At 40.3% G+C, this 15,344-nt stretch overlaps 2 protein-coding genes across 2 annotated transcripts in view; both read right to left on the bottom strand.

The window, feature by feature from the left end:
• Positions 1-15,344, bottom strand: part of LOC116720559 (voltage-dependent T-type calcium channel subunit alpha-1H-like) — a 176,051-nt gene that overhangs the window by 66,095 nt on the left and 94,612 nt on the right. The window contains 6 exon segments of the mRNA XM_032563892.1: positions 59-159; positions 439-720; positions 2,840-3,030; positions 8,673-8,760; positions 9,374-9,529; positions 10,119-10,236. Coding sequence (XP_032419783.1) covers positions 59-159; positions 439-720; positions 2,840-3,030; positions 8,673-8,760; positions 9,374-9,529; positions 10,119-10,236 — 936 coding nt within the window.
• On the bottom strand, positions 12,315-14,588 carry LOC116720560 (piggyBac transposable element-derived protein 4-like). The gene is made up of 2 exons (XM_032563894.1): positions 13,640-14,588; positions 12,315-13,502 (listed from the first exon to the last, which is right to left on the bottom strand). Exons 1-2 carry the CDS (start codon positions 14,112-14,114, stop codon positions 12,940-12,942), a joined length of 1,038 nt encoding a protein of 345 aa, XP_032419785.1. The 5' UTR covers positions 14,115-14,588; the 3' UTR covers positions 12,315-12,939.

Below are 15,344 nucleotides of genomic sequence, written 5' to 3'. Positions count from 1 at the left end.
GCTTGTTTTCATGAGAGTGTGTGGTATTTCTTTTCTCTGTTGTTTTTTGTTCATTTACTCATTTTGTGGAGCAAACAGATACAGTGACCACTCTTCATGCTCTCTGCACCACAGAGGTTCATATGGCTCCAGCATCTTCTTCAGCCTCTTACATAAACTCTGCAAAAAGCACACAAATACACACACACACACACCATCAGTCACAGAATGGTTGCATGCCTTAATGCACCAATACATGGAATATGATTTGTTATTTTATAGTACACATTCATTAAATGGTCATTGTCTTGAAATGTTTTTTGCTGCAAATAAATGTTAATATTCAAGTTGCTAAAAATCCCAACTCACCTCAGGATGCAACTTTTAATCAATATTTCTGCTTAAACGTGGTTTAACATGTTCTGATTTGGTGTAAGGAATTGCTTATTTTTCTTTCACCTCTTCAGTGTCTTCCTCATCAAGATCACTGTGGAAATATGATGTGGCCTTGTCGTAGCCCAGCTCTGGAAGGTGAAAGGTGGTGCCATTGCAGTCTGGTGAGAGCAGCATGGGAACCTGCAGGTGGTCCAACTGGTCCAGAGATTGCTCCCGGCTGCTGGGGCTGGAGCATGACAGGAGGGACTCCATCTCCCCCGACTGGCTCCTCCGGTGCAGGCTGGGAGCTCTGCCGCTGCTCGTCCAACTGGAGCGCCGGCTCTCCGCACTGCCGTCCCACAGAGTCTCCAGGGACAGAAAAATAACTTGGAAGACATCTCTCTCAGCATTTTCATTTTACCCTACATAGATTCCTGGATATAGTGTTCTAAGGCTATACAGATAAATATTCAAATTATCCAGAAAAATTTCAGACCATCACTAGTTTTTTTTGTAATTTGATACCAAAGAGCCAACCCTGCTGAAACATTTGAAATGACCTTTATCTATTGATCAGATAAAAAAAAAAATATATATATATATATATATATACATATATATATATATATCAACTAGTTTTTACCTGGTGAGGAAACATTTGGTTTTTATCACCTTTTGTCTTCATCACGGTTTCCTGGATGGAATGAATTGATTTCAATTGATTTCTTATTTGAATGGGACAATGCATATTATTGAAAATATAATATTGCCATAAATACACCTGACATAAAAAATAATAATACAATAAAGAGGTTTGTTTTTATGTTTTTTAGTTTCAAGATCAAATCAAATACTCAAAATTGAAATAAACAACAGGACAGAATTAGATTTTTTTTTTTCATTTTTCAGGTTTATGTTACATTTTTGGGTAATGTAATGACACCTGCACTTATTCAACACATCCACTAAGCAACAACTGTATTTCATCTTGGTTTAGACCAAGCAAACTGCCTAGTTTGACAGTGGTCAGGTTCATAATCAGATGTAAAATATCTGTCAGAAAGCATCAGCAGAAACTCTACAGATTCACTCAACTCAGCAGTAATAAACTCACTTAATCCTTCTTCCAGTTGTGACATTGATGTAATAATATCAATACATGGAAAAAGACTGTATTTTCTCATTTCTCATTTATTCCTTCATGTGAAGGTGCATGATTATGTCACTCAGATATGAGCCAAGTTACATACAGCTGCTTCTGCTGTTTTTGTTTGTCAATATTGATTAAAACAAGTGTACTTCTTCTGAACTAAATTTAATAAATCACATTTAGACCAAATTAACACCAAAATTAGCCTTCATGTCTTTGGATCATTTAAACATTGCTTAGGCAAATTTTTAACAACAAAAAAAGCCCTTTGGTGACATGAAACAGATAGGGTATTTGTTGTGCTTAGGGTTAGGGTATCTGCAGGCTATCTGCAGTGTAATGCAGTGGTTCCTAAAGTGTGGGGAGCGCCCCCTAGGGTGGGGCGCAGTGCCATTGCAGAGGGGGCGTGGAAAGCGGTATGGATGAAAAAAAAAACAAAAACAGTTACACAAAAGTGTTTCACTGTAAAGATGGTTTGTAGTTTGTTTTGTTGCAACCTGAAGTGTGAAATAAACTTCAGTGGAGTTTGAAAACAAAATATGTGTTTAGGTTTATGTCTGGTTGAATGATGTGTGTGCCCAGTTGATTTTATTATCCCCATAGGGGGACAATAAAATCCCCCCCTATGGATTTTATTGTAATAGGGTATCTTTGGGAACCACTGGTGTAATGGTACGTGAACATGTGTCAGAAGTTTACTTAAGCAAACAAAGTAGATAAAAATCCATGTTAAAGTCATTTCTTGTATTTGAGTGATTAACAGCCAGACCCTAGAAGGGCAGAAAACACAATGCTGTAAAGAGACTGAACTCTATGCAGTTTACTGTGACTCAGGATGGGTTCAGCCTTTATATTTGCTAATCTTTCTGTGACCAGAAGAGCAAGAATCTGCAGCAAGAATTTCAGCTTTACTGGAAATGATGGTTTGAATTTAGAAAAAGGCATGTGCATGAACTCACCTGAGACACAAACCATTAAAAGCGGTATTTAACTAAGGAGAACATTGTGTCCTTTCTTTCTCGAGGGTTTCGTGGTTCACTAAATCAATATTTCATGGTAGTAAAAAACCAGCAAAAAGACTTTGACTGGTTTCAAAATATTTACATTGGCAAATGTTTCAAATGTCCCCAGACTTACAAAAATAACAGTTTTAGGGGAATAAAAGAAATTAAAATCTTGAATTATTTTTCTAAAAACTCATTGCAGAATTTAGAAATGTATGTTAACATTAACAGAACTTTATTTGCTTTTTTAAAAATGGATTTTCTCTTGTACAGTTTTAATAAACCTGAACTGCTGTGTAGAAATATTAAATATGATCTTGTCCAACCTTACCAGCGACCTTTGCTCCAAACTGTTGACCTCCATGGAAACTCCACTTGGCCTGCGAGACTGATTGGAGTTTATGATGGGCGTGGCTGTAGTGTGTGTGATGACGGGCAGCGGAGGAGGAGTGGGGTGAGGCATGGAGGCTTTGGGGTTCAGGAGACCATTGGGGCTCAGCATCATAGCCTGGATCTTTAGTTCTGCATTCACAAAGGAAAAGAAACAGGGAAAATTATCATGAAAACATCCAAAAACTCGATCACAGAAAGATTAATTGTCCACATACATAAATCCACAAACAACACGGGTCACATTTCATGGATTGAATTTTATAAAATCAAGCTGGTATTCAGGTTGTTTATTCTAATTCTGTAGTTTTAAGGCTTTTGAAGTTTCCATTTCTTAATTGTGTGACAATTAAGAAATTTATAGATAGATAGATAGAGTTATTATATATATATATATATATATATATATATATATATATATATATATATATATATATATATATATATATATATATATATATATATATATATATATATATAGACAGTACAGACCAAAAGTTTGGACACACCTTTTAATTCAATGAGTTTCCTTTATTTTCATGACTATTGACATTGTAGATTCACACTGAAGGCATCAAAACTATGAATAACACATGTGGAAATATGCACTAAACAAAAAAGTGTAAAACAACTGAAAATAGCCCTTATATTCTAGTTTCTTCAAAGTAGCAACCTTTTGCTGTGATTACTGCTTTGCACACACTCTGCATTTTCTTGATGAGCTTCAACAGGTAGTCACCTGAAATGGTTTTCACTTCATAGGTGTGCCCTGTCAGGTTAATAAGTGGGATTTCTTGCCTTATAAATAGTCATGAAAATACAGGAAACCCATTGAATTAGAAGGTGTGTCCAAATTTTTGGTCTGTACTGTACACACACACAGTTGGAGGCTATTTTTGGAGAGTCTAAAGGAGATTTGCAGAGAAATGTAAATGAACATCAAACATCCAACCAGAGCATCATTGGAATGATATTGATCAAAACATGTGTCAGAAGGGCCCAGTTAAAGTCACAACTTAAGTACAATTAAGTTGTTGTTCTTGTTCCCATAACTTGAGAAGGGTAAACTACACAATTACAGAGGAGATGTGCCAGTATTTGGAAGTTTTTTGCAAACTGGTAGTTTTCACACCATAAAAAACATGCAAGTTCAAACTGTTTCAAAATTCTATGGTTCTTTCCACTCTTATCTGTGATCAAGGTCTGGAATTGGTCAGTTTTCTGCATCTGCCCAGTTCTGATTTTGACCCCATTTTGGCCGTTTACAGCCTTCGCATATGATCGAACTCCTCCTAGGGATTTCAATCGATTGGCTTCAAACTCGGTCAGATTGTTCATAAGGCATGGCCGATTAAAAGTTTTCAAAGTTTTGCATTTTTGTACATGCTGAAGGGGGGGTTGCCTGGGATCAAAGTTCGCCTACTCGGCATAAAAAAAAAAAACTATTGTATCTCCTACAAAAAATTCAGAGGCACCAAACTTTCAGCGATTGATCATCATCGGGTGCCCTACAATACGCAATGGTCAAATGATGATATCACTTAAGCCATGCCCCCTGAGAACAGGAAGTGTCATGTTTTACTCTGAACGGTGTAACACTTCGGTTGTGTTTAAGGGAGGAGAGGAGGCAGCAGACTTGTCAGGACGGTCAAAAACTCACACCCACATTGGTACTGGGAATTCCACAGTGTTGTCCTTTAATAAACACTCTCTTCACCAACCTTACAAAGCCCAGTTGAACGGCTGTTATATTATCAAACATGAAAATGAGCAGAGTCCAAACAACCCGTAACGTTACTACACTCAACAAAAATATAAATGCAACACTTTTGTTTTTGCTCCCATTTTTCATGAGATGGACTCAAAGATCTAAAATTCATTCCAGATAAACAATATTACCATTTCTTTCAAATGTTGTCCACATATCTGTCTAAATGTTTGATAGTGAGCACTTCTGCTTTGCTGAGATAATCCATCCCACCTCACAGGTGTGCCACATCAAGATGTTGATCTGACATCATGATTAGTGCACAGGTGTACTTTATACTGCCCACAATAAAAGGCCACTCTGAAATGCACAGTTTTGTCTCACAGTAAAATGCCACAGATGTCGCAAGCATTGAGGGAGCGTGCAATTGGCATGCTGACAGCAGGAATGTCAACCAGATCTGTTGCTTGTGCATTGAATGTTCATTTCTCCACCATAAGCCGTCTCCAAAGGCGTATCAGAGAATATGGCAGTACATCCAAGCGGCCTCACAACCGCAGACCACGTGTAACCACACCAGCCCAGGACCTCCACATCCTGCAGGTTCACCTCCAAGATCGTCTGAGACCAGCCACTCAGACAGCTGCTGAAACAATTGGTTTGAATAACCAAAGAATTTCTGCACAAACTGTCAGAAACCGTCTCAGGGAAGCTCAACTGCATGCTCGTCGTCCTCATCGGGGTCTTAACCTGACTCCAGATCGTCACCGTAACAGACTTGAGTGGGCAAATGCTCACATTCGATGGCGTCTGGCACGTTGGAGAGGTGTTCTCTTCACGGATGAATCTCGGTTTACATTGTTCAGGGCAGATGGCAGACAGCGTGTGTGGCGTCGTGTAGGTGAGCGCTTTGCTGATGCCAGTGTTGTGGATCGAGTGGCCCATGGTGGTGGTGGGGTTATGGTATGGGCAGGCATCTGTTATGGACGAAGAACACAGGTGCATTTTATTGATGGCATTTTGAATGCACAGAGATACCGTGATGAGATCCTGAGGCCCATTGTTGTGCCATACATCCATGAACATCACCTCATGTTTCAGCAAGATAATGCACGGCCCCATGTTGCAAGGATCTGTACACAATTCTTGGAAGCTGAAAATGTCCCAGTTCTTGCATGGCCAGCATACTCACCGGACATGTCACCCATTGAGCATGTTTGGGATGTGCTTGGGATGTGCTTGGGATGTGCGAAAGCGTGTACCAGTTCCCACTAATATCCAGCAACTTCGCACAGCTATTGAAGAGGAGTGGACCAACATCCACAGGCCACAATTGACAATCTGATAAACTCTATGCGAAGAAGATGTGTTGCACTGCATGAGGCAAATGGTGGTCACACCAGCTACTGACTGGTTCTGAGTCCCCAGACCCCCAATAAAGCAAAAAAGCTGCACATTTCAGAGTGGCCTTTTATTGTGGGCAGTATAAAGTACACCTGTGCACTAATCATGATGTCAGATCAACATCTTGATGTGGCACACCTGTGAGGTGGGATGGATTATTTCAGCAAAGCAGAAGTGCTCACTATCAAACATTTGGACAGATTTGTGGACAACATTTGAAAGAAATGGTAATATTGTTTATCTGGAATGAATTTTAGATCTTTGAGTCCATCTCATGAAAAATGGGAGCAAAAACAAAAGTGTTGCATTTATATTTTTGTTGAGTGTAATTTGTTTGTTATTGACTTTTGCTTAATTAAGTTTCTTATATACATTGTAAATGGTATTTTACAATTTCTTTTGTCCCCCCATAATTGATGAAGATATATAGATATTATTTATAATGTATTAAGGTCTTGTTTGTCATTTAAATAGCTCTATATCATGAAGAAAATTAAGAATTTGTTTTAGTAGAGAATTTATTTTTTATGGTTCCAGTAATGCCAAAATGAATAATAAATAATAAAGTCTTTCTGCTATTCTGATTTAGTGATGTAATTATATTAGTTGTTTTACCACCCCCATGCCACTACAGGCAGTAGCAAGCCCGAAAAGATGCGACTAAGGAGCAGGTTTAGAAGTACACAGAAAGATACAGGATTTGTTAAAAGAGAGCTGCGCTGAAGTAAATAAAAGAGAGAAGTTCAAATACATGCTGAGAGCTTCCTAATGACGAAGATATATCACAGATTTATGTCGGTGGTGTTAATTCATAACAAGGATCAGGTTGGCTTCCTCTGTGTTATGAACAGGACAGTGGAGCTAGCTAACTGTGTTCACTCGGCTGCATGCCGGAATCTAGCTTTAGCTAGGTAGGGTGTTTGTGTTTGGTGTTGAGCTACAGTACATCACTGTAGCAGCGCCAGGTTGCACCAGCTGGCTAGCTAGCTAGTGTGTTTTCTTTGTGTTACAGGCTGTTACTGTCATGATTTGCGGTCGTTGGTGAGGAAGACGCAGTGGACCCAGGTTTGTAGAATGAAAGAATGATTTTAATGATAAACACGAGGGAGAACAGAAAATCCAAAATCCAGGCAGCAAAGGGTGAGCAAAGGCTAGGGGCTCAATATCTGGTTGCAACTGTTGATGACAATAACATGACAGAACAGACAAGGACCCGATAAGGAAACAAGAGACACAGGTGGATTTAAATACACAGAGGGTAATCAGGGGAATGAGACACAGCTGGAATCAATCAAGGGTAGACGGGACAACACAGAAACTCAACAGAACACAGAAACCTAAATTAACACACAGGAATAAAACAAATCCTCAGTTACAGGTTGAACAAAACTGGAGCAACAGGATTAAAAAGTGTTATTTTATAAATAATTTGTGTATTTTTCTCATATTTCTTTTATTTGGGTAAAAATATCTGAACAAAAAGCTGTAATAATATAAACAAAAATATTTATATTAGTAGAAGTAACTTGACGTACTGGCTATTTTTATTTGCTTTATATTCAGTGAAAGATTAACATTGGTCAGTGGGGACATGCTCATTTGGCTGCCCTCTATGCTTCAACAACCCATAAAAATGTTCAAAATACATAGTACATTTTTTTGTTGTTGTTTGCGATGTGTGAGCTCCTGTTTCGTTTTTGCCTTGGCGGGGTCTGCTCAGACCCCGAGTCAGCATCAACTGTATCGCTTCAGACTCACACACTAAGGTTAAGTATGCTGTAGCCACGCCGAGTAGAGTTTTATAAATCAGGATCATCAAGTGATTGTTTCTCCATATGCTTAAAGGAGGCCATCCAGCTTTTGCATACAACTCACATAGGTGATTTGTATGCAGAAGATGCCTGCTACCGGTTACTAACCTTAAAGCACAATGATACACAGTATTCAATGATTGAAGGCATTTTTTCGCGGCATTATATGTATATAAAACATCTCCATAATCCAGAAGTGGCAGGAACTTTGCTGATACCAATTTTATTCTAGCTTTAAAAGAGAAACAAGATCCATTTTGGTAATAAAACCCAATCTTCATTTTCAATGTTCATAACAAATTTGCTATGTGATTTTTAAAAGAAAGCTCTTTATCTAGAATAAAGCTAAGATATTTATAATTACTGACAAACTCAATTTGTTCACCTACAGCAGGGGTAAGCAATAAGGATGTACAAAGGAAAGGTGCATACGCACACACGGCTTTATACATCAGAGGCCTCATATATAAAAGAGTGTGCAGTTTTCACACTAAAAACTGGTGTACAGGCAAATTCTATTAAATAATAGAGGATTTTAAAAAAACCCACCTCTAGCAGAGGAGAAACAAAACATCATCATAATCTTTTTTTTATCTGCAGATTGTGAGAAGGTGACACATGCAGCTGATTTAGATGGTCACATACATCAACTGACCAGAGATGCTTCTTCAATTTAACTGAGGATTGCCTGTTGTATGAAACATCATGTAATATAATCTATGTAATGTAATTGCATCACCAGGAAGTTGATCTGCAAACCAACTTGCATAATGGACAGCTTATGTAGTACTTGTAATTCAAGGGTCAGACAAAACTTCTTTTAAAAGCAAATTGTCAAAACCATCTTTTACCTGCAGCATAGAGCTCTCTGAGGTTCTCCTCCTCCTGATAGCCCAGCGACTGCCTCTCATCATCAGACTCTGACTTGTTGGCATCACCCTGTAACACACAGGGGCACACATCCACCGAGATGACACCTGTCATCACAATCTTTATCACCATCACCATCAACCCTTTGTTGCACACACTTCTGAGTTGTCTAAAGATCAGAGGAACTTGGGAGGGATTAAGAGACAAAGAACAGGAGACAGAGGGAATCTCCAGTGTTCCCTAGTTGAGTTATGTGCATTGCTTTGGCAGCAATCTCCTGTAGTCACGCCAATATAGCTTTACTGAATTTAATTAAAATTCACACCACAAAGATTGAGGCAGACAGCTTTGGCAAAGGGTATCTATGCATGTGTGTTTGCATGATGGAGAGCAAGTGTTCTCGGATGATGGACATAAAAGATGGAAACTAAACAACAAAAGCACACCAGCTGTGAACGGCAAGCGATATCAGTTTTCTACCCTGACCAGGAGAGTGTTGTCAGCGTGTGTGCATGTTGGTGAGAAAGACAGATACACAGAGAGAGGAGGGAGAGATTAAGAGACGGTAGAGTGATGAAAGAGACACAGCTCTCAGGAAGCTTTGGTATCATTAGCACAACAGAGCGCAATTAGGTTCATTTCCTCTAAGTAGCTCTAATAAAAATGGCATTTTTGCCCTTACTTCAGCCTGAAAACCCTCAACTAAAATGGCAACAAGCAGGTTGAAGAGTACGTAGTTTCCGAACGTCATGAGGGCCACGAAGTAGAGGGCAGCCAGTGGAGAGGTGGAGGCCATCCCGTTGTACAGCACAGCATTCCAATCCTCCTGGGTGAGGATCTGCAGATTAGAGAAGAGCTTTCAGAAGTCATAGGGTAAGGAAAAAAACACACGCTAAATTACTTCAAACACAGGCTAATTTGAAATCTGGGGGGTTGAAGCATGAAAATATTTGCATTCTTCTCATTTGAACAGTAACGAGTTTTTGAAAGTGTTAGAATAATCTCCTATGGAGTGTGTGTTTTACTGCTACCTCTGTGAAGGAATTTTTACCTGCCCACCGGGAGGTTTTTTTAATATTTTGCAAGGAAAAAAAGAGCGTGACTGCTCCCTCACTAGAGCAAATGAAATAACAGAGAAGGTAATTAGCAGATACAGTTTGAATGCTATTCATGTCCACTGCAAAATTATATCTACAATATACACTGCTGTGACAAAGTATTTGCTCCCTAACAGATCTTTTCTATTTTTGTTTTTTGTCACACGTTTCACATATCACACAAATTTTAGAATCAGAAAAATATAACCTGAGTAAATATAACATTCAGTTTTCAACTGATGACTTCATGTATTAAGAGAAAAAAGCTGTACAAGCACTTGATGTGTTTGTTCTCTCTGTCTGCATGTGAGACATTAAAGTTTGTCTTACCTGAAACACAGTAACAGTTGCCCAAAGCAGAGAATCAAAGTTTTTCCTGTCTGCCAAAGTTTCTCCGCTTTCTTGACGCAAACCAAACTTACAGCCAAACAGATGCATTCCTAAAATGCTGCAAACCACAATCAGACAAGAAAGCACCTGCATCACACAGTTATATCATGAGTTAAATACACACAAACTTTGGAGATTTCTAGCAGCCTATAAGATTGGTGAATTTCACTCAGGTTTTAAATCCCACCATAGCACAAAGACAGCCCCTTGTAAGAGTTTTTAATGATCTTCTTTTAACTGCTGGTTCAGGAAGCTCTGCTGTTTTAGTGCTTTTAGAACTTTCAGCTGCCTATGATACTGTGGACTGTAGTATTTTACTCAAGGATGTAACTTTGTTACAAGTTACAAGTTGGTGGGGGGAAGAGGAGGGTGCTGATGCACCCACAGTTATGTGACTGGAATGCCTTTTTTGTGCAAAAAATACAGCCAAAACTAAAAACAGTGGAGGTAAAAAGTATGTAGTCAACCACCAGCTGTCCAAGTTCTCCCAGTGAAGCTGAGAGAGGCCTTTAATTGACATCATAGGTAGACCTCAACTATGAGACAAAATGAGAAAACATATGCAGAAAATAACATTTTCTGAGTTTTTTAAGAATGTATTTGGAAATTATACTGGTATATAAGTATTTGATCAATAACAAACAAGCAGACCAGCAGGTGTGGCTCTCACAGACCTGTAACTTTCTTAAGAGGCTCCTCTGTCCTCCACTCATTACTGTGGTAATGGCACCTGTTTGAACTTATTAAAAGACACCTGTCCACAACCCTCAGTCACACTCCAAACTCCACTATGGTGAATACCAAAGAGCTGTGCAAGAACACCAGAAACAAAATTGTAGACCTGCACCAGGCTGGGAAAACTTAATCTACAATAGGCAAGCAGCTTGGTGTGAAGAAGTCAACTGTGGGAGAAATAATTAGAAAACGGAAGACATACAAGGCCACTGATAATCTCCTTCAATCATGGGCTCCACACAAGATCTCAAATTGGGTCAAAATGATCTCAAGAACGGTGAGCAAAAATCCCAGAACCACACGGGGGGGATCTAGTGAATGACCTGTTGAAGGCTGGGATTAACGTAACAAAGGCGACTGTCAGTAACACAATATGCCACCAGGGACTCAGATGCTGCAGTGCCAGACGTTCCCCTGCTTTAGCCAGTACATATCCAGGCCGTCTTAAGTTTGCTAGAGAGCATTTGGATGTTCCAGCAGAGTATTGGGAGAATTGTCATATGGTCAGATGAAACCAATACAGAACTGTTTGGTAGAACCACAACTCGTAGTGTTTGGAAGAGAGTGAATGCTGAGTTGCATCCAAAGAACACCATACCTCAGCATGATAATGATCCCAAACACACCACCATGAAGGAGTGGCTTCGTAAGAAGTATTTCAAGGTCCTGAAGTGGCCTAGCCAGTCTCCAGATCTCAACCCCATAGAGCCCTTTGGAGGGAGCTGAAAGTCTGCGTTGCCCAGCGACAGTCCCAAAAACATCACTGCTCTAGAGGAGATCTGCATGGACAAATGTGCTAAAATACCAGTTACAGTGTGTACCAACTAGGGATGCTCCGATCAGGTTTTTTGCTGCCGATTCCGATACCGATCATCCATGAGACCGATCTCTGCTGATTACCGATCTTTGTCAATCGCCTGGAATGGCTGTTAACCCTCGTGCGGTCCTAACATTCTGTTTACTCTCCTTGTCCTCTGGGTCAAAAATGACCCGCCCTACCAAAGCCCCAAAATAAACCAGCTTAATTGAATTTTAAAACCAAAATCTATTTTGAATGATGAAACAACTTATTTATCAATTCAACTCAATTTAATACATTTTTCATTGTATATATATATATATTTTTTTTTTTTTCTATTTTTTTCTCCGAAGAGTTTTTGCGGCGCTAGTGGCTCGTATTTTTTAGACAGTAGGCAGACAGGAAGGAGGGTGAGGAGAGGGGGAAGACATGCGGCAAAGGTTGTCGGGACCGGGAGTCGAACCCGCGACGTCCGCGTCGAGGACTAAGGCCTCCAAACGTGGGGCGTGCTAACCCCCTGCGCCACCACAGCACACCCCCATTGTATATTTTTTGTTACACAATACAAAAACATGGCCAACAGTGACCTGTATTATACTTTTTTTAACACAAACCGTCATCATTTTCTTATACACAGTAAAGGTTTATTAGTGCTATTATATAAATGTGAAGGAGTTACTTTTGAATTAAATATATTGGAAGGGGAAAAATTCAACAATCTGGAACTTTTTTGTCAACAGTTTATTCTTTTAAATTTTTAGGAAGTGAATTACAAACATACTTCTCTCATAACAAAACAACAAATGCTTGATGTTGCAAAAAAATTTTAACATCAACTCTATTTAGCACATGCAGAACAGTATTTCCGAACATGAGAATGGGCTTTGCAGATGTATTTCCCACATGTGCAGCACACAGCTTGTGTTTTGCAGTCCTTCTTTCAGGAGCAGAGCTGGCACCTTTTTCTTTTGACTAACCCAGCTGTAGCCTCCGGTGGCTCAGGACAAGATTCAGCCCCCTAAACAGCTTCCACAATGGCTGCAGAGGCTTCTGTGTGGGGCAGACACTCCCTTCTCTCAATGCAAGGGGTGACAAGAGCCTTTCACAAGTGCTCAAGGGACATGCTTCTCTTGTTTTTCTTCCCTGACATCCAGGGTTGATCTCCTGCCATATCATAAAGTTGTTATATGAGGACACATCAATGATGTTATGGAAGATGACCAGGGGTCAGCGTGCAGTCATCCTTCTGCAGTTGTACATTCCAATAACCTTGTCGAGGTTGTCCACACTTCCTTTATTGCAGTTGTAGTCAAGGATGATGTCTGGCTTCCTGTCCTCACGATCACTGATTTCAGCTGTCTTATGCAGTGTGCTCAGCAGGGAAACGTTCTTGTTCCTTTTTGGAAGATAAGAAACAAGAGTGGTGGTGGGAGTGAAGGCAAACTTTGATGAGAAGACAGCTCTGCCTCTTATTGAAAGGAGTGCATGGGGGAGTTCAGGCTTATTCTTCCGAACAGTGCCAACCATGGTCATCTTCCTTTTCAGGAGCTGATGGTCGAGTTCATAGAAGGTGAAAAAATTGTGACATGTGACATTGTGCTCCCTCAGACCAACTGTCAAGTCAAGCACAACCCGCATCCCCTGGTTCTTCTCTGGTATTCCTCTCGGCAGCTTCCCCATGTACATTTGCATATTCCATGCATAGCTGGATTTTGCATCACAGGCCACCCATACTTTGATGCCATATTTTGCGGGCTTGCTCGGCATATACTGCCAGAAAGGACAGCGACCTATTGATGAAAAAAAAGATTACAATCACTGAGTGTGAATGTCACAAAAACTATATAAATGAAGGATGTTACATCACAATAAAATAAAAAAAACATTTCAGGTAAGTAACATTGCATATGTGAAAATAAAAAATTACCTTTGAATGGAACCAACTGCTCATCTACTGTGACTTCAGGCCCAGGGTTGTAGAGGTATGGCAGACGCTCAACCCACTTGTCCCAGACCTCTCTGATGACTGCCAGTTTGTCCGTCACACGCCTTGCTGGTCTTGACTCACGGTTGTCAAATCTCAGAATTCTTGACGAAGTGTGAAAGATTTTCAGCGGCATTGTGGCACAAAAAATTGCCCTTCCACTCTCTGCATCCCAGAGACTATATGTAACCTCGCCACTGGACCTATACATACCTGCTATTCTCAAAAGCCCTACGTATCCACACAGGTCAGTCTCATCCATATTGTTCCAGTTTTCTTCATATTTCTGGGAACCTTCCAAATTCGTATTCTTCAGGATTATTTTTTCAATACCTGGTGTAATCAACAGGAGAAAGGTAGATGAAATGTCCCGGGCATGGGTAGATGAATATCTTGTTGGCCCTGGAGTAATCTTCATGATGTTTGATGCTGCTGTTGTTCCCTGGTTGCTGTCTAAATTTGATGATGACCATGCAATTTTGCCATTTTTTGACAAAAATGTCTCTCCATCAGCCTAAGGGATTTTCTCTTCTTCTTCATCTGAAGATGCATCATCCTCTGGGTTGCATTCCTCCCCATCTTCCTCTTCAGATACATCTTCATCTTCTTGTTCCTCCTGGGCTCCTGAAAAAATCTCATCCATGACCTGTTGGGCAGTGAAACATCCACTCATGGCTTCAGCTAGGAACCAACTAGTGGTACTTTGATCCAGGGTAGCTTTATACACTCAACAAAAATATAAACGCAACACTTTTGTTTTTGCTCCCATTTTTCATTAGATGGACTTAAAGATCTAAAATTCATTCCAGATAAACAATATTACCATTTCTTTCAAATGTTGTCCACAAATCTGTCTAAATGTTTGATAGTGAGCACTTCTGCTTTGCTGAGATAATCCATCCCACCTCACAGGTGTGCCACATCAAGATGTTGATCTGACATCATGATTAGTGCACAGGTGTACTTTATACTGCCCACAATAAAAGGCCACTCTGAAATGTGCTTTTTTTTTTGCTTTATTGGGGGTCTGGGGACTCAGAACCAGTCAGTAGCTGGTGTGACCACCATTTGCCTCATGCAGTGCAACACATCTTCTTCGCATAGAGTTTATCAGATTGTCAATTGTGGCCTGTGGAATGTTGGTCCACTCCTCTTCAATGGCTGTGCGAAGTTGCTGGATATTAGTGGGAACTGGTACACGCTTTCGTATACGCCGGTCAAGCACATCCCAAACATGCTCAATGGGTGACATGTCCGGTGAGTATGCTGGCCATGCAAGAACTGGGACATTTTCAGCTTCCAAGAATTGTGTACAGATCCTTGCAACATGGGGCCGTGCATTATCTTGCTGAAACATGAGGTGATGTTCATGGATGTATGGCACAACAATGGGCCTCAGGATCTCATCACGGTATCTCTGTGCATTCAAAATGCCATCAATAAAATGCACCTGTGTTCTTCGTCCATAACAGATGCCTGCCCATACCATAACCCCACCACCACCATGGGCCACTCGATCCACAACACTGGCATCAGCAAAGCGCTCACCTACACGACGCCACACACGCTGTCTGCCATCTGCCCTGAACAATGTAAACCGAGATTCATCCGTGAAGAGAACACCTCTCCAACGTGCCAGACGCCATCG

The sequence above is a fragment of the Xiphophorus hellerii genome, chromosome 5 (genome assembly GCF_003331165.1).
Source record: "Xiphophorus hellerii strain 12219 chromosome 5, Xiphophorus_hellerii-4.1, whole genome shotgun sequence".
NCBI classification, from domain to species: domain Eukaryota; kingdom Metazoa; phylum Chordata; class Actinopteri; order Cyprinodontiformes; family Poeciliidae; genus Xiphophorus; species Xiphophorus hellerii.
The sequence above is the reverse complement of the archived record's forward strand: the minus strand, read 5'-3'. Positions and strand labels throughout refer to the sequence as shown.

What these genes read in the sequence shown, in the direction of transcription:
- LOC116720560 (XM_032563894.1), bottom strand. Translation starts at nt 14,114, where the DNA reads ATGAAGATTACTCCAGGGCCAACAAGATATTCATCTACCCATGCCCGG. An exon ending in GCAGTTGGTTCCATTCAAAG is followed by an intron (nt 13,503 to 13,639) that starts GTAATTTTTTAT and finishes TTTCATCAATAG; the next exon opens with GTCGCTGTCCTTTCTGGCAG.